The sequence below is a fragment of the Pleurodeles waltl genome, chromosome 7, assembly GCF_031143425.1.
Source record: "Pleurodeles waltl isolate 20211129_DDA chromosome 7, aPleWal1.hap1.20221129, whole genome shotgun sequence".
Classification (NCBI taxonomy): Eukaryota; Metazoa; Chordata; class Amphibia; order Caudata; family Salamandridae; genus Pleurodeles; species Pleurodeles waltl.
In genome coordinates, this window is record NC_090446.1 from 638813385 (window position 1) to 638834931 (window position 21547).

Here is a 21547-nt window from a genome sequence, read left to right on the forward strand (position 1 = left end):
TCTGCTCAACTAAATAAGTATGTATCACTAGGATAGATGTGTTTACTTTTATTGGCCAACACTAAAATAACAATCTCCCTCTAACATGCTAATTATTTTAGTAAATAGAAACATATGAAAATATCCTATGTACAATAGCTATTTGTTATTGTAAACATTTTGGAAGATTTTTTGTGAATCTTTGTTCAAAGAATTTGAGAACGATGCAAATCATTCAAAATAGCGTTGTGGAAGGCCAAGTGTTCCAAAAAGCTACCACATACAATAAATAAAACATAAAAACAACATACAAAGTCTAGGGCTTGGGCGCTCCCTAAAATGGAAGAAAAATGGAAACTGAGGCAGAGTGACCAGGTGGGTAATATGGAGATTCCCAGAGAAGCCAAGGCCACTCTTAGCAAACAATCTCCACTCTTCCCTTTGAGCCACCACTCTCATGGACGAAGCGGCGCTAGCTGCGAAAACTCGAAAAAACTATTGTAGCATCGCACAATATTTCAGTAACATTTGTCTGGAATCTCCGCTGTTCAATCATTCCAGAAATTACGCAGGCACCGTCGCCATTGAGGTAAGTTCAACTAAATTGGCCCGAGGACAAGCCACTTGAACAACAATTGTTAGGCCAAATGTTCTAGGTCAAGCAGTATCACATAGACGGGGTTTAAAGGCTCAGTGATCCCTTTTAACTGTAGGCCTCAATGTTCAAGCTGATGTAGTACGTCCCTCCATTGACACTTGCACCAGGGCATATCGAAGGGTGCGGCCATGGAGACGGTAGCCAGTCCGTGTAACGGCAACCACAGTGCCCGGTGTGACCCCGGTTGTGGGAACGTGGCTTTCGATTTCATGCTCATAGGGTGTGTACTGTCCTCCTACAGGACTGATTTTTGTCAGACCGTGCTTTTGGAAGATGTCCTGGAGCTGGACTTCCATATCAGCCACGCTTTCGGATACGTCTTTCATGGTGAGGCCAGCGGACTCTTCTTTCACCAGGTCCTCGGACATCTTGGTCAGGCAGTCAGCTATGACAACCAGGTCCCGGCAGAAAGTGTGGATGCCTAAAGGAATAAGAGAAATGTTAAGCCAAAACGAAGTAATGTGCCTTGCAGCAGACAAGTAAAACATAGTAACCAACGAAAAACACACGAAGTGGAGGAGAATAATCAAAAGTAACAAGAGAGAGTATCTTGAAGCTAGGTTGCCTGATCAAGAATTAAAGTTGGATGATGCATTTAAGGTTCTAGACTTAACAGTAGCATAATTTAGCTGTGAGGCAGAATTTAGCTTTGAAGCCAGTTTCCACATCTCGGCCAACTTTCAAAAGCGGGGAAGGTCAGAACTTGTTGCAAAAGTCAGAAACCGGGATATTCAAATTAGAGCCCATGATAGGATCCTGGCCACGAACATAAGATTAGATCTAGAAGTGAGCTAATTAGAGGCCGTCATTGTTGCAAATGTGAGTTCCTGGAAAAGTTTCAGGTTTAGCAGAAATGTAAGGTTTCCAGTTCCGATAAACCATTTGGCCGCACTTCGGCGACGTTATAGCCAAACCTGTAAATATTTACTGTCAGTTTCTTTGCCAAGCGAGTTTGCTATCCTCTTACCGAACTGTTTGGCATCCACTACAATCTGCTGTGTCCGCCGCCTGAGGTTTTCTGCCTCCGCCACGGCCGTGTCATGTCTAACCTGGCCACAGAAGAAGACAATATTAAAGAAAGAATAGACGTTTTATGATTGAGCAGAACAAGAACACGTGATTTAACTTTGAGAGTTCAACAGAAGTAACGCAAACCCGTATGTGTAGCAGCGTTTGAAGGAAACCACCTGTCAGCATCACCTCGGGACAGTGCATTCAACTTACGTTCTTAAACAGCAACCCCAGCTGCAAAACGCACAGTGTAGCTAACATTACATTTAGGAACAGACTGCCACATTACGTGGGCTCCACTACATCACCTGCCTAATGTTAATTCAGCGCACAGCATGGGGTCCACGGACAGGCCTAAAGAGAAAGCGCCACGTTGTCACCCGACATTTATGCAGAAGTTATTAAGCGCTACCTGGACTCGCTGCTTCTGGCTGCGGAAGTATCGAAGTGGCCACATTCACTGTAATGTCCTGGCAATCAGAATGTGCCTAAAAGCTTCCCTTTCTAAAAGGAGCACACTTTACCTGCTCTATTCCCCCGCAGTCCTCTGAAGCTAGCAAAGGGCACATAAAGCAAAGCCACTGGAATTATGCGGTGCTAAATCATTCGCCAGGGCTCACTAAATTAAGGGACATAAAAGGCAAATGATGTGGCATAGACTGCAGCAGTATTACACCTCTGTTTTTAATAAACCTGGATGCAAAAGCGTCAGATAATCCAAAACAGAAAGGTTTACTGATAGGCAAGCCTACGTATTTATCCCATCCTATCTCAAAACGTTAATCAGTAATAAATGATTGCCACGTGTACATACTGCAATGAAGTGTGTCTACTTATTAATTTGTACGTCAGTTCCATTTTAAAACTGTTCTTCAGTTTAAGGAGTACTGTGCCCGCACCAAGACTGCAAGGAGCACCTCTTTCATCAACTACTCATGTAGAATCGTGCTGGTTGTACATTATACCTGTATAATGCACACCTCTCACTAGGACAATTGAAGGATTCAAGGCGCAAGACCTTAAAAAATAAAACAGAAGATGCAGCATATTTAGGATTTTTCTGTAATCTCGAGTGCTCGCTTGATATTTCTGCCTGTTTGAAAACCACCATTTTTTTTTAAAACGCATTTTCGTAAGAAAAAATCATGATAAAAAAGAAATCTTCCCGTCTTGTTGCAAGTTACATTTAAATGTTAGTATGCTCATGTTGTAGACAAAATTCCTTTCTTCCACTGCTAGTCTCTTGAATACTGAACGTATTAAGGACCCCCTGAACGGTTACTACTTTTTTCCCCCCAAAATAACTTTGGATCCTTTTTTTTTTTTTTCTCAAGTTGAAAACTGGAAATTATGCCGAGATGGTTGCATAGGTAGACAAGAGCAGCAGCGTTCATTATTTAATTGGAAATGTGCCAAAGAAGTGCAATTCCATTGGCTTTAGGCATAGCTCCTAAAACAAGTAAATATCTCACTCCAAACCCAAGGTATTCTACCAGCCCCTCCCCTCATCAACCTGTATCCCCCAACAAAGAGGATAACTGCGTAAAACTGACAGTTCAAACCACTGGCGGACGGGCTGACCGACAAGGATTTTTACATCACGGTCGAGACTAAGTGCAATAAACTTTGCAAAATAAGATTTCTCTAAACGCCAGGCTTCCCGAGGAACAGGAGATTATCCGGATCCACAAAGGAACTGAGGTAGTCAAACGTTTAGTGCCATCAACCCTGATGGACAGCTAGTTAAAGGATGCACAGTCGCAGGTGGGTTGGCCTCAGCACAGAGGTGGAAGGAGGACGTATCAAGGGCACTAGAGGGTATATCTTACCAACGCAAGAAAGCACGGGGGTGGGGGGGCCTTATGCAGTGCATATGGGGCATTAACTAAATATTGTGAGAACTGCTTGTGCAACATGGCTACGAGCGCTTTAAAAATGCTCGACATCTGACAAATGTGCAAATACACAGTCCTCAAATGGGGAACGAGTATGCGCGAGGCAGGTGCAGGGTCCTTAAAACGGAGTAAGAAAGCTGGCTCGCCGCTTCTGTTCTACTTAAGGCTTCGAAGCAGCCTTACGGTTTGATAAACACTATTTAAACAAGCTAACGATACACATCCTGCTAACAGGAGAACCAGTGGTGGTTTAACCTATCACCAGCCGGTCTGAAGCCTCGGGTGAATGTCCAAACCCAATTGCAAATGTGAAAATCTTGTTTATTTAGGTTAATTCATCAAACGATTGCCAAATAGTCGCACTGATGAGAATGGAACTCTCCTGCTTAATGCACTAGAGGAAAAGTGTTCCCTAGCAGAGCAGCCATCCTTGGGTCAAGCTATGTTGGCTGTTGTTCTGCCCAGAGTGGATTATTCTTACTGCGCTGATCTTGGCTGTAGTAAGGTCCTGCTACTTTGTTTGCAGTAACTACAGAAAACAAACGCTCTACTACTGTGGCATAGCCACAGCAGCATGTTTCCCCCGTCACTCTCTGCACTGGCCAGTGATCCAGGTAAAGCATTACTTTCACATCGCTGACCTAGTTCAGTGCACCGTGGCCATAAATAAGGGCCAGATTTTCTCTCTCCGGGATTTCAGCCATTTCAGTCGAAGCGAGCCCTCTCTCCGGGAATAGTCAGACTTCCTCAGACATAAGGATTGCGATGGATTTCCTCCTTCTCAGTGCGGGCCAGGAGGCCTATCTGCACCCCCTGATTAGCCAAGTGAGCTCTATAGCGGCAGCATAAGCACTACACAAGCAAGACGCATAGATTATTAACCCATTGTATTTAAAACAACAAATCCCCCCCTTTGCATTTGATCCACCGCAAGACTTCGCAAAGCGCAATCGCCCGGCTGCATGAATAGCGCGCAGTACAGTGCTTTCCATCTTACCCATTTACAACTCACCATAGCATCCCGAAGCTGCCTTTCCAAAGACATTACTTTGCGCTCCAGGGCCTGGATCGCATACATGTGATCTTCATCGCTCTCTGTTGGGGAGGCTTTTTGGCTTGCGTCATTATTTTGGGCGCCTCTCGTTTCTGAATCTTGGGGTGGTCCAGCTGGCGAGGATCCTGAAGTAGTCATCTCTACTTGGGTGCTGTTGGTAGGATCTTCAATGTTCTGGAGCCAGGAGAGGGCCTGGTCCGCCAAGGCTTTCTCCTCCTTTTTCAGATCTTTGCGGCTGTGGACACAGTTCGCACATTTGTTGTGAGTGTGGTCCTCGCCTTTAGTTCCGCTACAACTGCCACGAGAAGGTGTGCTCGTTTCTCTCGTATTCGGCACCCCGTAATGCTGCCGCCTGCAGAAGGTCAGTGCCTTCGCAGAGTTCGTGTGGTCCAACAACCCGCTCTCTTCCTGCGGGGCAGCAGTGGTGGTTGAGCTCAATAACCGAACGGATCCCCTGTGGGAAAAGTGCAATAAACAGTATTCAGTCTGCAGAATGACAGAGCACAGATTAAGGTCACGCTAACAAATTAGGAGCTGCAATTAAATTTATAGGGGAAAATAAAAACACACAAAAATCCCCACAAATTACTGGCAAGGTCGAGGTTTTAATGAGAATATCCTGGGTCAACAAAACAGTTACTATGTGAGAGCGAACAAAGGTTTAAAGGAACACAGTAAAACATTGTTTTTTAGTTGGCGTCTTCAAAGGGAAATGGCTATTTTATGTCCCTACAAGGCTATTGCTTGCCTTCTCAACCAGTTCTGAAAATGGCTGGAATTCTTCTGCGGAGCAATAAACTACTTAAGACAATGGGAATAAACTCAAGGAAAAATACTAGTGCAAAGCCCAACAGAAAAGTGAAAAGAAAAAGCGGATTCAAAAGTGGGAATGCAGGACTTTTTTTTTAGGGTCGAGCGTGCAAGTGCTCTGGCCCCTGTTTGTAATCTCTGTAGGCTTTTAATCATGCCCATGTCACGCCCATCACTTTCGTAGGTTCTTGATTTTGCCTTTTAACATTTTCTTGATTTCATTAGTAAAAGGCAGGCATTAGCTCATGGCTTTTATGGTGTTTACCCTCCTTGAGATAACCGGCCAACTACTGAAAGGCTCCAAATTTTCCATATGGTTTCTGGACTTTTTTTTTTTTTTTTCATAGGCATTGTGATCTCGCTGGGCAGTAATCAAGCGCTTTCCATGACTACCAGTTTAAGTCTACTGTTTATCCAAGCGCCCCTTTGCTTATTCAAGGTTGTAGACCGCGCAATCGCTCTAGTTTTTTTGTTTTTAGTACTATGCAAAAGGCAAAACCGGACCAGTCTTTTTGTTCTGATTAGTCTCTTTCACGCTCATGGCGTGCTGCTTTACCCCCTTGTGTGAAATTTTATTACATTTAATTTTCAGTTTATGTGGCAAGACAAGTCCTGTTAGGAGTTTACAACACTAATGGTTCCAACTCAAGCAAATGAAAGACCTGTTGCATTGCAAATGCTTGTTTCACAAGTGTTTACGTTTTAGAACAGTTTCAAACCGAGGGGGGTGAGGGAAGTGCTACTAATCGCTGTTCGCTTAAGAACACCCATCAAATATGCCACAGAACAATGTCCCTCTAACAATGGTGATAGCTGGTCTCCGGGGGTCACTTCCTGCATGCAATGCTAATTAAAGGTTAAGCCCTCAACTGGGTAATTCCTCTGTAATCAGTTTTCTTAACAAATGAAGGTTGTTGATTTCAAAGAAAGAATCTTCAGACATCTAGGAATCTGTGCAAGAGGGATCTTTGGTGGTCAGTAAAAGGAGGGAAGATGGCTTTTACAGGCGATAGAATGACACACAGCTCGCATCTCAATGCACACTGTGCTTTGGTCCCCTTTAAATCGTGGCATGCAGAGAACTCAGGGGGAAGCCAGTGAGAATGAATAACTTAGTCCCCAGTGTGTAAAAGGGATCGCAACTGTGCACAAAATAGGATTACCACCAAGTTGTGGTCATTACTCACACTTTTAGGATAGCTTAGTGTTCCCATATATGACTCTTACACCAATCCCACTTCTAATAAGTCAAAAACAATGTAATCACTACAGCATGTGCCATAAGAGTCCTACAATGCACACCCTTGTTGGAGTAATGTTATACAAATATTTGTTTTGGGGTGATAGTTATCCAAATATGCCTTTGTGTGTAAGTGCTGGAAACAGAAAACAGCCACCACAACACCAACACTAAACCCAAAATAAGTGTTACTTGCAGACTAGTTGCTTCTTATTTCACCTTTATGCCTCTGTTAGCCATTTCTTAGGCCTGGAGTTAGCCAAGACATTTTGATTTTACTAAAATATGTATAACATACTTATATAGGGGGGCTTTCAGACACATTTCTTCTTCTATTGGTCTGTGGTGTAATTCACATTTTGTTTCCACCCACTACAGCATACAACATGGAGCAACGGGTCAGCCTACTTAAACCACTGGTTAATTTTACTTTGAGTGACTGCATTTTGCTCTCACAAGGATCACATCCACACATGAGCTAGTTTCCCCAAGTACCAGTCTACTGCTTTACCTTTATAATTACTTTAGTATTTACCTTTGTGTTTAGAGCCTTGTGTGATAGGAGGCGGCTTCTGATGCACATTCCATCTTTAACAGATCATGTTGCCTGTCAGTGCTCTTTTTGGAGTGTTTTGCTTTTCTGAGTGCTGGTATTTCACAGCATAATAGATTGCTTCCATGTGTAATTGTCCTGAATGGAGTGATGCTATTTTTTCCATCTTTCATTTAATCTCTTTTCCTTTTTGTTCATTCTCTTCTGTGTGCTTTTTCCGCTTTCCTTCCTATTTTCCTTTGTGTTCCTTCTCTCCCTCCATCTTTCCTCTCTATCTTCCTTTCTCAAAGGGTAGAAAGACTGCCAGACTGATTAAACTTCTTTTTTAGTTCTGTGCTAGCCAATACCTTTTAATTTTACAAAAATCTCCTGTGGGCCTTTTCTTTTTCCTTTGTTCCGTTGCTTGTATTCCTTCTACTTGCATTTCCTTCTCTCCCTCCATCTTTCCTTTCTATCTTCCTTTCTCAAAGGGATGAGAGACTGCCAGACCAATTCAACTTTTATTTTTTAGGTCTGTGCCAGCCAAGGCCTTTTGATTTTACTACAATTATGTATATAACATAGTTACTTATAGGGGTTTTCAGCCAGATTTGATCTATTAGCCTGTGGTTGGTGGTATTCATATTTTCCTTCCACCCACTCCAGCATTCATCAAGGGACAATGTACCAACCCAATCTGGCCATTGGCCAACCTTTACAGGGAACTCAGACACACAGAGTTGTTCTCTTTAGAAGCAGATAGTTCTATGGTAATGTTTAGCCTCAAAGACCAAAAAATAAAATAAAAAAATTTTGCCTGTAGCACTTTTTTTTTTTAGATTGGAGGGCAGGGCACATTACCAAACAAACTTTAGCAAAAACCATGATAAAACAAAAATTGCCAGAAGGCTAGCAACCAACACCAGACCTACTGGGTTTGATAAATGCATGTTTTATCTGCATTTTAGCACCTTTTGCCAGTTTTTTGCATTCCACTTTCACACATTTTGCCTCTTTTTGCTGACTTTTAGCACTTTTTTGCCTCACTGCTCAAGCTGTCCTCTCACGTTTGGCCTCTCATTTGTCCTCCTTTTTTGCTTAATTCACTCCTTTTTGTCACACTTTTTATAACTTTTTCCTTCGTGTTTGTTTGCCACTTTTGCCCAATCTTTAGTTTTCTGCTTTTCCACGTTGTTGGCGCTCCACACTGCGCTCTCACTTGCTCCTTCATGCCACCCACTTCTCTATTTGCATGCTACTTGAGACCTGCTCTCTCACCAAACCCTAAGTCAAAATCTGGAACCTCATGTCCTCTCCCCCAGTCCTATTCTTTCTCACAGAGACCTGACTCTAACCTACATATGCCTCCGATAGGTGACCTTGTATTCATGGTGGATGGCACTCACACTAACAGGAGAGGCCCCGTAAACCAGCAGGAAGGACCTCATTTATCTTCAAGGAACACATCTATTGTGCCTTCACCTCAGCAGGCGACAGACAAATATCTAGAATTCAAACCCAACATCTCCAACACCACCATCCTGGGAGGAACCCTGCTCTACAGACCACTAGGATAAAGAGCAGCGTTCAGAAACTCCACTGTAGATATCAATCCCCCTTCAGCTCTCATCCTGCTCATCAACTTCCAATTCCATTTACAGGACCTCACCCACCTCTACACCACCAAGCCGAACAACCTTAACACATTTGCATGCACAACAGGTGAAAGACCTACCCATTTTGCGATTTATCTGCTAGACCTCAACTTTACCAACTTAGACAACCACTTGGTACACAAGCCCACTCCTGTCCCCTGGACTGACCATTCGCACATCCGATTCAACCTTCATTTCAAATCACCATAGAAGAACCTTCTCCCAATCTCAAAACCACCTGCCACAACTGGAACACCATCTCCAAAGAAACCTGGTCAACAGAACTGCAAAACCACCACCTAACGCACCAAAACTACCTTGCCTGCTCTATTGACAACTTAGGTCTCTGGATCACCGCCATCACAGATCAAAACCAAGACCACTGCTGGGACCAGACCACAAGTGAACTGGTACAATGACTACCTTAGATGCACCAAGTGTCAATGCAAGCAGCTTTAGCATCAATGAAGACTCCTCCACAACGACAAACAAAGCAGTCCTCTGAAATTATCACAAACAACTGAAACCAAGAGATCAGCCCTAACAGAATGGATAGATGATAGTAAAGACAGAGCAAAGAAACCTTCTCCATCGTAAAGTAATTCACCATGCCTGCTGCCAGCTCCACCACCATGGCCCCATCAAAGGAGCTCTGCCCCCATCTGCACTTTTCCTCCGTAGAAATCTATGACCGCTTTGCAACCCACATGTACCCTTCCATCCTGGCAGCCCTCCTCAGAGACAGCAGCTTTTGAGGAACCACACTGGCCTGTTCACCCATCATAACCTTTGCAGACACTGCCACTATCCTATTATCTATCCTCCTAGGAGCACATTGGACACTTGCCTGCACTTTGCCTTTGCATGAGGCCTCAAGGCCACCTGCATTCATCCCGATCCTTAAGAACTCCATAACCACAGTTATTGGCCCGGACACCTGAAAACATGCCACCATCTTGCCAGTACAGAAGAAACCCACTGTAGACCCATCCTCTCCAGCCAGCTACAGACCCAGCTCAAGGCTTCCCTACCCAGCAAAAGTCTTGGATATACTGATCAACAAGAGACTAACCACATGGACAATCCCACTATCAAGCCACCTGCACCCATCCCAATCATTCATCATACCTAATCGCAGTACTGAAACCGCCCGCGTCCCAGCCACTGACAACATCTAGACCATCATGTACTAAGGCAACACAGCGGCACTCCTCCTCTTCGACCACCCCATGGCCTTCAATACAGACTCCAACCAGATCCTTATCAAACACCTTCACCAGTCCAGAACTTGTTTTATAAACCTTCAATGAATCATCTTCTTTTTCCCAGGATGCACACAGAAAGTTGGCTTTCGTCCCTACCCAGTGAGCTGGATGTCAGAGTCCCTCAGGATCATCACCTAGCCAAACGCTCATCAATATCTATAAATAGCCCCCTTTACCATCATTGTGCAAACCTTTGGAATCATCATCATGTCACATCAATGACACTCTACCCATCCTCTCCAAGGACAACGTTAACAGCCAAAGAAAGTTAGTCGAGTGCATGTCATAAGTTACCCTCTGGATAAAGTCTAACTGACTCAAACTCAATTAAGACAAGACAGAGGTAGTACTCTTCAGGAAATACCAAACTCTATGGTCCTCAGCGTAGTGGCCACCAGCACTTGGGCCCACCTAAACCCTCTCCATCTAAGTCAGGAACCTGGGAATTGTGGTCAACAACAAACTGTCAATAGCCAGTCACGTCAATTCGATTATCTCCTCCTGCTTCCACACGCACAAGATCCTCATGAAAAGCCTCAAAGCGTGTCCAGAACTAACCACCTAATAAGTTACAAAAATACTTAGCATGAACCACCTAAAAAGTTACCAAAGCACTTATCAATAGCAAGCCAGTCAATGGAAACAATACATCAGAATAGCCACCAAACTCCCCAAGTGGCTCCATATCATTGAGAATACAGTATAAAAACATATGTTCTAACTCCCTCCATGCACGCACATCTCCCTTCCCGTCAGAAGCCTTCACTGGTTACCCATACACAAATGTGCACAGTTCAAATTACTCACTCACACAAAGCATTACACAATTTAGGCCCCACCTAACTAAACCATTGTATCAGCTTTCACACTCCTACCAGACACCTCCACTAAGCAAACCTTCTCTTTGCCACAGTCCTCCGAATCTTCTGAGTCAGACATGGCAGCCACACCTCCTTGTTCCTGGTATACTGAACAAGGATCATGTGCCTTATCATGGATTAGCAGCACCTTTCCGGATATGACTAATTGGGGGGAAATTTATCACAACTCTACATGAAGAAAAGATATGTGTAAAACTGCATAAACATATGCAGCATAAAGTGGTCGTAAATTGAGCAAACCAGGGATTTGTTGTTCTGTCATAATAAATAGACAGGCATTGGCTCTGGTCAACGAATCAAAGAAAGTACCTGGAAGTTAAAGGGCAGGTACATTCTAGCAATCTGACTGCTTTAGTGGTAGCACTGGTAGTACCTAGGCCACATTTTAAGGATTTGGCTTCAAATCTGGAGACAACATCTTTAGCATGATAAAGATGCACCATAAACATAAGGCAGAAAAAAGTATGAGTTTTAAACCACAAGTCATATGATGAAAGGCTTAAGAATCTAAAACTATTTTCACCAGAGGAGAACTTGTGAAGAGTTAAGTGAAACATATAAAAAATAAATAAGAAGAAAAACCTAGTACAAAAGGCACAATGTAACAGCAAAATATGCCTTGATCTGGAAAGTGGATGGCTCCCAGACTTTCAACCATGTACATTAGATGACAAACAAGGCTTCAACTTTTAAGACCTTTGTAACAACAAGACACATCCAACTTGTCTGTTGTGTATGCACAAAAGCAGATCTTACATTTGTTTAAAGCATGGATCTCAGTCTAACATATCCACCAGATGTTCGGCATCAGTAATTCATGCTACACTGCAACTGTTCTGTTATCCCCCCTACTATCCTTTGCATCAGAGGGATTTTAAACTGCATAATACAGCAACCCCCTTGGGTGCCCGGTTCGAGTTGGTCTCGTCCTCTACCACAATTTCCGTGTGCTGGGGATGAGACCAGCTCGTCCTGTGCCCGACCCACCCTGAATCGATTCGCCTTCCACTCCCCCAACCCAGTGACGCATGATGGGGAAGAAGGATTTGTGCACAATAGGAATGGCCCCTTTGGCAAGGGCCGCTCCCTGGGGGCAAATTGTTTTTTGCCCACATCCGCCCCCCCACCTTGGGAGCAGATTAACTTATTTTAATTAGGCTAATCTGCCCCCAAGGGGGGCAGAAACCACTATACACCAGATTTTTTTTTTTATTATTATTATTTTTTACAGATGGTGAGTGAACCCTTAGGCAAGGGTTGTTCCCCAGTGGGGCAAATTTATTTTAGGACATTTCAGCCCCCTTAGGGGCAGATCGGCCAATCTCTATTAGGCCGATTTGCTCCCAGGGGGGGCAGAAACCACTTAGGCACCAGGGATTGGTGTGTGTATGTGTTTGTTGGGGGGGCAGCCCCTTGGGCATGTTTCGCTCCCTACGGGGGCACATTACTGTTGGCCATTTCTGCCCCTACCCTCTTAAAGGGCAATTACCACTGATCCACTTTTGGGGGGGGGGGGGGGGTGAGGGAAGAGAGAGAGAAAGTCTACTAGATGCCAGGGAATTTAAAAAAAATAAAAAAAATAGGGCATTTGATTATTTTGGGTTTTGGTTTTACATTTGGGCCATGTAGAAAAATCTACCAGACCTAGATACATCTGAAAACTAAACAACTGGGTGAGTCCAGGGTGGTGTGCCTCACATGCAACCCGCACCATTTTCTGACCCAGAATGCCCTGCAAACCTCCAACTTTGCTTGAAATCACACATTTTTCCCACATTTTTGTGATGGAACCTTCCGGAATCTGCAGGAATCCACAAAATTCCTACCAGCCAGCATCGTATCATCTATACTGATAACAATTCTGCTGCACTTAGCCTAAAAAATGTTTCTTGTTGTTCAAACTGCCCTTTTGGACATGCCTTGGTTCCCCCTTAATTTCAAAATGTTTTTGGCTCTTCCCTGTCACAAGCACTTGGCCCACCTACCCAACTGAGGTACCATTTTTATCGGGAGACTTGGGGGAACGCTGGGTGGAAGGAAATTTGTGGTTCCTCTCAGATTCCAGAACTTTCTGTCACCAAAATGAAAGGAAAGTGTTTTTTGGCCAAATTTTTAGGTTTGCAAAGGATTCTGGGTAACAGAACCTGGTGAGAGTCCCACAATTCACCCCATCTTGGATTCCACTGGGTGTCTAGTTTTCAAAAATGGGCAGGTTTGGTAGGTTTCCCTTGGTACATGCTGAGCTAGAGGCCAAAATCCACAGCTAGGCACTTTGCAAAAAACAGGTCTGTTTTCTTTGGGAAAAAGTTGTGTGTCCACGTTGGGTTTTGCGGCATATCCTGTCGCGGGCGCTAGGCCTACCCACAGGTACCATTTTTATAGGGAGACTTGGGGGCATGCGTTGACGTCATGGGGGGAGGGGTCAGGAGGGGAAGGGCTTCACCTTCCATCCCTGCCTTGGAGGGGTGGGAGGGAAGCCCACGGAGGGAGAGCTCCAGGCCGAGGACGTAATGGTTATGTCCTCGGCAGAGGAGCACTGTGCCGCGGGATGTAACCATTATGTCCACGGCACAGAAGCGATTAAACAGATAAGTAAATTGAAGGGATTTTTCTGTACCGAGTGCCATTTTGTTATAATTCCTGTGTTTGTCATTGGCATTATATGAAATCTGCACAAAACATGAATCCAAATTTTTTTTGACAAGGATGAATTGTTAGTGTACAATTGCTTCAAACTAAAATACATAAGTGTAGGGATTCCTTGTGGCAGGGTACCTGAATGCTGCAGAGCAGCTGGTAATCTACATCAAAAGCATTGGAACACTGCAGAGAAGTGCTGGTACTCCTTTCAAGTTAAAGAAGTGCAGGTACTGAGTACCTGGCAGCAGCACCGCTTAGTACCACCATATCTGAATTACATACAAATCCACCAGTGCCGTTTTCATGCCCATGTATGTCCAATTTATTAAATGGGAACATTAAAGATGTCTGTCCCAACGTTTCACCTTATATCTTAATACTGCAACCAACTGTTTGCAAAGGGTCTGCACCATGGGTAGGACATTTTCTTCAACAACATTGTACCCATTTTTTTCTAGTTGGAAACTGCCAATCATGATCAGAAATTTGAACATACGGCAACTGCTGCACATCCGTAAGAATGAGGAAAACATAACAGCAACTCAGTCCATTTTTCCAGTGGCCCTGACATGTTCGGCACCCCTTTCACAAACTTAAAATTAGCAGTGGTGTAAAGAGGCTTGAGGGAGGCTTTCTGCAAAGTACATTGAGCCCCCCTCCAAACTCACCCAGCAGCTTTCAGATCCTGGCACTGTGCTGAGACAACCCCCACCCTCCTTGCCCCCAACACTTAAGGGGCTCCATGGGCCTTGCTATGTCACTGAAAATCAGCAGTTGGGGTCGATTGGGAACGATGTGCCCGGTTTTTTTTGTTTTGGTTTTTTAACTATACACAAAAACAGTTCTTTACTTCGTTGTTAAAAAAAAAAAAAACACAAAAAAACACAAAAAAAAAAAAACGCACATCTCCCAGAACGGTTACACCTGACATTGAGATGCCTCTGGCTGAACTGCTTGTACTGTGAAATTAAGGGAAAGGCAAAGAGGGAAGAGAAGAAACACGCCTTCTTGCCAGTATGCCCTGCTACCTGAAAGAAATGTACACGTGCAACTGGTTAATCAGAAAATCTAAAGGCTGCTTGGGATCCAGTATATGCTTTTACGTGAATTAATCACTTGCGGCTCTACAGTGACAGTTATTTTTTGGGTGTAACGTAAAAATGTTACCAGCTGAGTTCCAGAGTGTGTACCTCTAATGTAACTTATGAAAAAGTTCTGCACTGGGTATGGTATAATTTCTCATTACAAAAAACACACATATTGACGTTTTATCTTAAAAACCGAGGATGGAATACTCAGTCACAAACGTGACGGATAATCCGGCAGCTGTGTTACGATCTCCATAGGATATAAAGGAATCGTGATACGGAGGACGGGATATCAGGTTTGTTTGTGCTGGAGTAACCCTGTCTGCGAAGATCATGATCAGGCCCCTAATCTCTTCGCACAATTTGTGGCAACTTATCTTATACTGTGAATAGTACAATTTTAACACAATGTCTTGCATATTCACAGCACTTTCGGTAGCAGCCTGGGCCTTATACACTATAAATGCATATGTCAATTACCATCCTCTGGACCAACCAGGATTCAGGTCTGTGTCACAGTGTTCACATTTACCAACTGAGTTGTTAAAACGTGAAAAAGTGCACTTTCCACATATTACTTTAACTTGCATTTATATTTCATTTAAAATGTGTGTGTGTTACATTTTAGATCTGTACTTACCTGAAGCAGAAAGGCCAACACAATAGTTGCAGGATATTTTGTTCTCTTTAGCAACCTTTTGAGCCGCTCCCACTGCACTCAGGATAACAGTTCCCATACTTGTTGTGGCACTTCACCACCCGCTGCACAATATCTGCACTCTGGTTCTCCCATTAGTAAATATGTAAAGTAACACTTGATACAAATAACCTCAAAACAATTCTTTAAAAAAACTAAAAGCATAGCCCTTATCAGGGCACAAATACTTGACCTGTGGCCCGCGAATGCCGACCATATGTCATCGCAGCTGTGCAGGTCCTTGGGATCGATATCAGTATCTGATCACCAGCAATCAATCCTGCGTGCCCACCCACCCAGTGCAGAGGTCAGCATGCGCTTAAGACCTCACACCACACAGCTTTGTCATGCAGATGTCAGAAGCTTCAACGCCCACCCCCCCCCCACCCCCCTTCGCATCCCCTGTGTATTAAAGGCTGCCTTTATCGTTCTCTAAGGAGGAGGGGGGATCTTTGGCAGGACCACCAAAGTCCAAGCCCCCCTGTGCCAGCGCCCATCACTCAATATGCCAGCTCCGGCACATCCACAAACAACGTTATTTACTGGGAGGTCAGCTGTGCTTAGTAGGTCATCCACACAACAGTGTGCATTCTAACGAATGTCCCGGAACAAATAATAAAACCACATTACGCTACGAAAAGAATCTGCAATGGTTTGGTTTGAGAGCCACGTCATTGTTGACCAAAAAATGACTTTAAAGGCATCCGGAGGCGGGGGTGCAAACCGAAAGTATGTAGCGGGAGGCGTGCGCGCGAGCTGACACACCATGGGGCAGAGAGTATCAATACCGGTTTAAATTCCTGCATGCGCCATCTGGAGCTCAGCGGGCCTCTAGCCGCAAACGATAACGCGCCGATGACCTCACAGACCTCTCCCTGTGGAAATGTTTGCATAGTCAGAACGCAGCAGAAAGGTTACGTTCCACTCAGCAACCCACTCACCAAAGAGCTTTCTTTTGTGTACATTTGCCATTGCACGTCACAACCCCCTCCCCAAAAACACAGGCAGACGTTTACCAGTCATAACACGGAGAAATGTTAGAGTTCACAGGAGCTGCTGATGTGCAGTAACGAAGCCTTGGCCTGCCTCCTCCCACTTGGCTTGTGTACAAGCAGTAAATCTGCCACGGACTCGCCTACGTGAAGCAGAGATGTGACTGCATGGATTCTTTCAAACACGCAGACATGTGTGCTCCCCTCGTGGCACAGACGCAGCTGGCAGGACGAGTGAATGTGCGGCCAGGGGCGGAATGAAGGGGGGCATTAGGAGTGGGTGAAATTTTAATTAAGACATGCGAAATTTATGAAATTTCCAAAATTTACACATCGCGCAATTCCGCATAATATTTTCATTTGAGCATGGATCTTGCGTTAAAAAGACACGCGAGATACCTGACGTAGACTGGTTCACACAGAAAATGTCTTGTGAACAGTTTGCGGGTATCTCTCGGGACCTTTTATTGCGAGATGCGTGCCTGGATAGAAAGGAAAAAAAAAAAACAAGGTTTACATTTCAACGTGAAAGCGTAATTTAACAAAATGTTACTGACATTTGGAAATAAATAAATATGCGAATTTGTCCAGCAGTAGATTCAACGCATGTTTAGAATGAACACATCCATACAAAGTTCAAAGTCTAAAAAGTACCCACTATTATACCAGGAGACAGGTGATTTACCCATGAAAACTACAAGTTTGTTATTAAACAAAAAAAATATATCCTGGTAATAAAATCATTAAGCCGGACTAGTCCAGTTAAACCTAACTACACGAGGGTCGGGGAGGGGGCGTAACACCCGCAAATAAATGCATTTTCTGATTAATAGTTGGGTATAGGTGCTTTCAGTCGTATATGGTCGGAAGTCTGTCCGATTTCACCTCGGATGTTTGCATGCACATGCTGTCGAAAATATACTATGAACTCCTTTTTGAAAGTCCTAAAAATGTTGATTTTTCCACCCACAAAACATTGTTTCTCTCAGTACGCCTACTAATCCGCATTCCTCGCCCTTTGCAATGCACCCAAGCCCCGCTCTTGCTCCCTGCTTGTTGTATAATGTATTTTAGCTTTATATGCCAACGAAGAATCTCATTCAGAGATGGCCGGTAACGTCAACATTGGGGAGGGAGGGGTGCTTGTCCATATTTTGCACTGATCTGGCTACTTTAAGGCTTTTTGGCAAGTATTCCTCGCTATGTGTGTGTATTAGGGGTCAATGCCAATGTCCTTAGCTCTTAAACTAAAATGGGGAAAAAAGTTAATTATTACCAAATGTTTCACCATGATAACCAGGAGGGAACAAATCACCTGGAAGTCCCTCATCCAGTACTACTGCACCCAAACACCGACCAACACAAAAAGAGGGTATCTCTTAAGAGCAACTATGTTGGCCAGAATGTTCAATGGCTCCAAAATACAGCAAATATCAGTGACAGGTTTTAAATACACAATTCAGACTGCGACACCCTCGAGGCCCAAGGACACGTACACCTACTCCCCTAAAAACCAACAATTAGCTCTCAAAAAGCAATCCTGTACTTCAATGTAGTGACCTTTCTTCCCCATAACGCACATCAATATATTTATTTAAGAGTATAGTGCTGCGTGTTAGCGTAACGCTACTTCAGCACACCAATAAGGATAAAAAGGGAGGCGAGAATGAGTGGGAGATCATAGTTCATCCGATAAGGCCCGCGTTCTAATCACATGATATCCCTGGTGATCTATCGATTAATATCTGACAGAATCAGTAATTAAAATGGACACGTACTGAGCACCTGAACTTCTTTAATTTGAAAGGAAGAGTATCTGTACTTTCCAGCAGAGGTGGGACTGTACCAGCACTTCTCAGTAGCAAACAGGTACTCTGGGATATTCAGTGCATGCACTTCTATAAACCACTGGATAGAATTCTCGGGCACCGCATTCTCAAATCTGCAAACTTTATCATTGGTACGCCTACTCTGAAAGGAGTAAAGTTAGCACATGCTAAAGACCGGCACAGACTGTTGACATGTTGTAGCTTACAAGTGCTTGACATCGCATACACACCAATTTTTCACCATTTAGAAAGAAACGGCCTATTGCTACAAAAAAATCTTCTCATACAGATAAATGAATGAACAGCTTTTAATTACAAGACCTTTTCATGGAATGTCTAATCCCAAATTACAATGCTGTACACACCTTTAATATTTGTGTATTACGGTTCCACGATCCCACTGAGGCGACAGGCTAACATGATAATTAACCACAATGGCAGAGGTTCAGTTAATATCGACACACACACAATATATATATACACACACAAACATACATAGACACACCATAACACATTAATTATGTACAGTGCAATGGTCACATTATTGTCATACACAAATTTCATAAAGGGGGATTACTGCTTAACAGATTCTATGTAACCCACTTTAAAGTTTAACAAGCAGGGCCTTTGCTTACAAGCAATATGTTAATAAGAGCTAAAGTAAGACTATTTTAGAAATAAACAAAATGGTGGAGTTGTTGCAAAATGATTCACTTTTACACTACAATTTATATGTAGGCACCTTGCCCAGTGTCATCTTAAGGATCTTAGGAGGCCTAGTGATACATACTATGGTGGCCCCTATTCGGACTAGCTTTGGATTTCATTACCCCTTTTTTGATATTTCGAGACTGCATGATGTCAAAAAATACTGAATTATATGTTAAACATTCAGAAACGTAGTCACACAAAAAGAACTGAAATGTGTCTTGGCTACAGCCATAAAATTCTTGAGATGATATTTGGCACAGAAACTAAGAGTGAGGGGGTAGGCAGAGAGAAAAGGACAGGAGGGAGTAGAGAATTAGACAGCGGTGGAGAAAATTCTGTCTCGGGTGGGGGGGGGGGGGGGGGGGGGGGGGGGACTCTTGGAACATGGGTAGTTGCCCACTTTGCCACTCCTTGAAAAGTGTATGACCATGTTCAAATATGATCTGTTTAATCTATCTGACGGAAGACGTGTTTGGACTGCCAAATTTCGCATCCAAAATATGACAACCGGTCCCGATTTATGAACACTCTGGTCTGCTCGAACACACGTGTTTATGTCTTGGCCGGATCCTAAAACAGGAAACACCAGCGGAGGCTTCCAAACACAGGAAGGCTGAAGTGAGAAAAGCAGCAAGCAACGAAACTGTGCCTTTCTCCTCTGCTACAGAGAGCCATTGGATTCTCAGTCTTCGATCTCCAGCATAGGCTGCTCAGATGAGGCCCTGACCTCCCTCCCTCTTGAGGGCCACCTGGGCACTGCCAGAGCCAGGAACACCGTGTGGTGACGACGTGTGCCCGTTATGCAGCTCTGCTGGGTGCGGTGAAGGAGCGCCGTACAACTCCCTCCGCCTGCACTGAAGCAGTTATACACTGGTACAAACCTGACTCGAGTGGTTACAAACGCTCGCGATGTTGTGTGGCACGTACATGTCCTGCCCCCCCCCCCCCCCCCCCGACATGTCCTGAAATGCAACGTCCCTCGGACTAAGAACGACGAATGAACTGTTAGAGAGATTCTACGGTCAACGAAGGCCTGCAAACTGACTGAGATGGAGGAATGATAGCCTTCCTTCCCTACAGAGGAGGCAGCAAAAACTGTACGATTATGGGGCAGGTCGGCACACCTAAGGGATAAACCCCTAAGCAGACACTGTTCCGGCTCTCTAGGCACCTCTAATGAAGCATTCACCCTCCTTCTGCGGGGGTTCTCCCCTCTTTTTAATTCGGGCCTCCTTGCGTCCTCCAGGCCACCGCAAAACAGTGCCTGCTTTCCAAGCTCAAAAGCTCAGTGCTTTCTCTCCGCCTCCCGTTACACTGACATCCCAAAATCTAGAGTTTTGCTACCCATCTTCCCAAATTCACTAACACGGACAACTGACGCCACTCCGTTCTCTGCCTACCCATCCATGCCTTGCTGCCCCTGCCAGGCTCCCTCGCCCGTCACGTCACGGGAGATAGTCCAGCACAACCCCCCCCCCCCCCCCAACACACACAGTCCCCTCTACACCCCATCAGTACCCAGCAACCCCCTGGAAGGTTTCCAGAATGGATCTCCAGGTCGGACTCCCAAACCATCCTGCCCAGCTACACCAAACACCCCTTCCAAGAAGCCACCCCTCTGACCCCAATATAACCCCACGCGCACAAATACTCATCCGCAAACTAGTCTCCGCTATTTTCAGTGCCCCGACCCACTTCAGGACTCACCTGCTTCTAACGGCGGCGCCGCATAGGTGACCCCATCCAGCACGCAGACCCCGCACCAGTCCAGCTGCCGCCATGTTCATTCCGCTCTCCAGAAATCCACTCTTCTCTTCCAAGCACTATACTGAGCCCAGCGCAGGCGCATCGGAATATACAACCTGCAACCAAGGGGGCGCGTCCATGAGGGGGCCCGTCCAAAAGGGGAGGGAAAAGGAGGAGCACGTGCCATAGAAGGTGGAACTAAACGGGTAATCCTCCGCCCTCGGGCAGAATCAGACAACTTGCACGCGCGCCGTTTAGCAAGGAGGCTGGCAGAGGGTCTCTAGGCATTGCGGGGATTGTAGTCTTCCATGCTAACTTTAATTGGAGGGAGTGGAAGCGCTTTCTAAGGCTATTTTGAACGTTTATGTTTATCTGAAATGCGTTCTTGGTCAGAATAGTTCATCCAAACAACTTTTTCATTTGTTCGTCTCGGTATTCCTCGCGCTCCAGAAAATACAGCTAATTATAGAAACCCAGCAGTGTGTATCAAGATCTCAAAGGCACATGAATGCAAACAGACCCGAGTGATGGCATTATTTTTGTCTCTCCCTCGGCGAAAATTGCCTGTGGGCAATAGAAGTCAATGGGAGGAATGTATTCTTCCGATTTTTTTTAATCTCCTACTTACATATCCCAAATGTTGGCATGTATGTACACTCTATCAAAAAATAATTAATTTGAGTGCTGGTACGCATTGTCCATAAGGTAGCCACCTAGCTGGTTTCACACTTGCATGACTAGTATTTTAATGTTCTGCTGTTACCAAAAATAATAAAATAGGATAAAGCCGACTGTTTTTCCCTTTATCATTAACACATTTTACGGAGTAAATATTAGGAGAAAACACACCAACATGTGTTTTAC

At 44.4% G+C, this 21547-nt stretch overlaps 1 protein-coding gene across 1 annotated transcript; it reads right to left on the bottom strand.

Annotated features, from left to right (window-relative positions):
• Positions 1 to 33: 33 nt before the first annotated feature.
• Positions 34 to 20796, bottom strand: GRPEL2 (GrpE like 2, mitochondrial). Its single transcript, XM_069244627.1, has 4 exons — positions 20645 to 20796; positions 4556 to 5051; positions 1605 to 1686; positions 34 to 1058 (listed from the first exon to the last, which is right to left on the bottom strand). Exons 1-4 carry the CDS (start codon positions 20722 to 20724, stop codon positions 703 to 705), a joined length of 1014 nt encoding a protein of 337 aa, XP_069100728.1. The 5' UTR covers positions 20725 to 20796; the 3' UTR covers positions 34 to 702.
• Between the last annotated feature and the right edge of the window lie 751 nt (positions 20797 to 21547).

What these genes read in the sequence shown, in the direction of transcription:
- GRPEL2 (XM_069244627.1), bottom strand. Translation starts at nt 20,724, where the DNA reads ATGAACATGGCGGCAGCTGGACTGGTGCGGGGTCTGCGTGCTGGATGG. An exon ending in GGCAGCTTCGGGATGCTATG is followed by an intron (nt 1,687 to 4,555) that starts GTGAGTTGTAAA and finishes TTCTGTGGCCAG; the next exon opens with GTTAGACATGACACGGCCGT. An exon ending in AGTGGATGCCAAACAGTTCG is followed by an intron (nt 1,059 to 1,604) that starts GTAAGAGGATAG and finishes TTATTCCTTTAG; the next exon opens with GCATCCACACTTTCTGCCGG.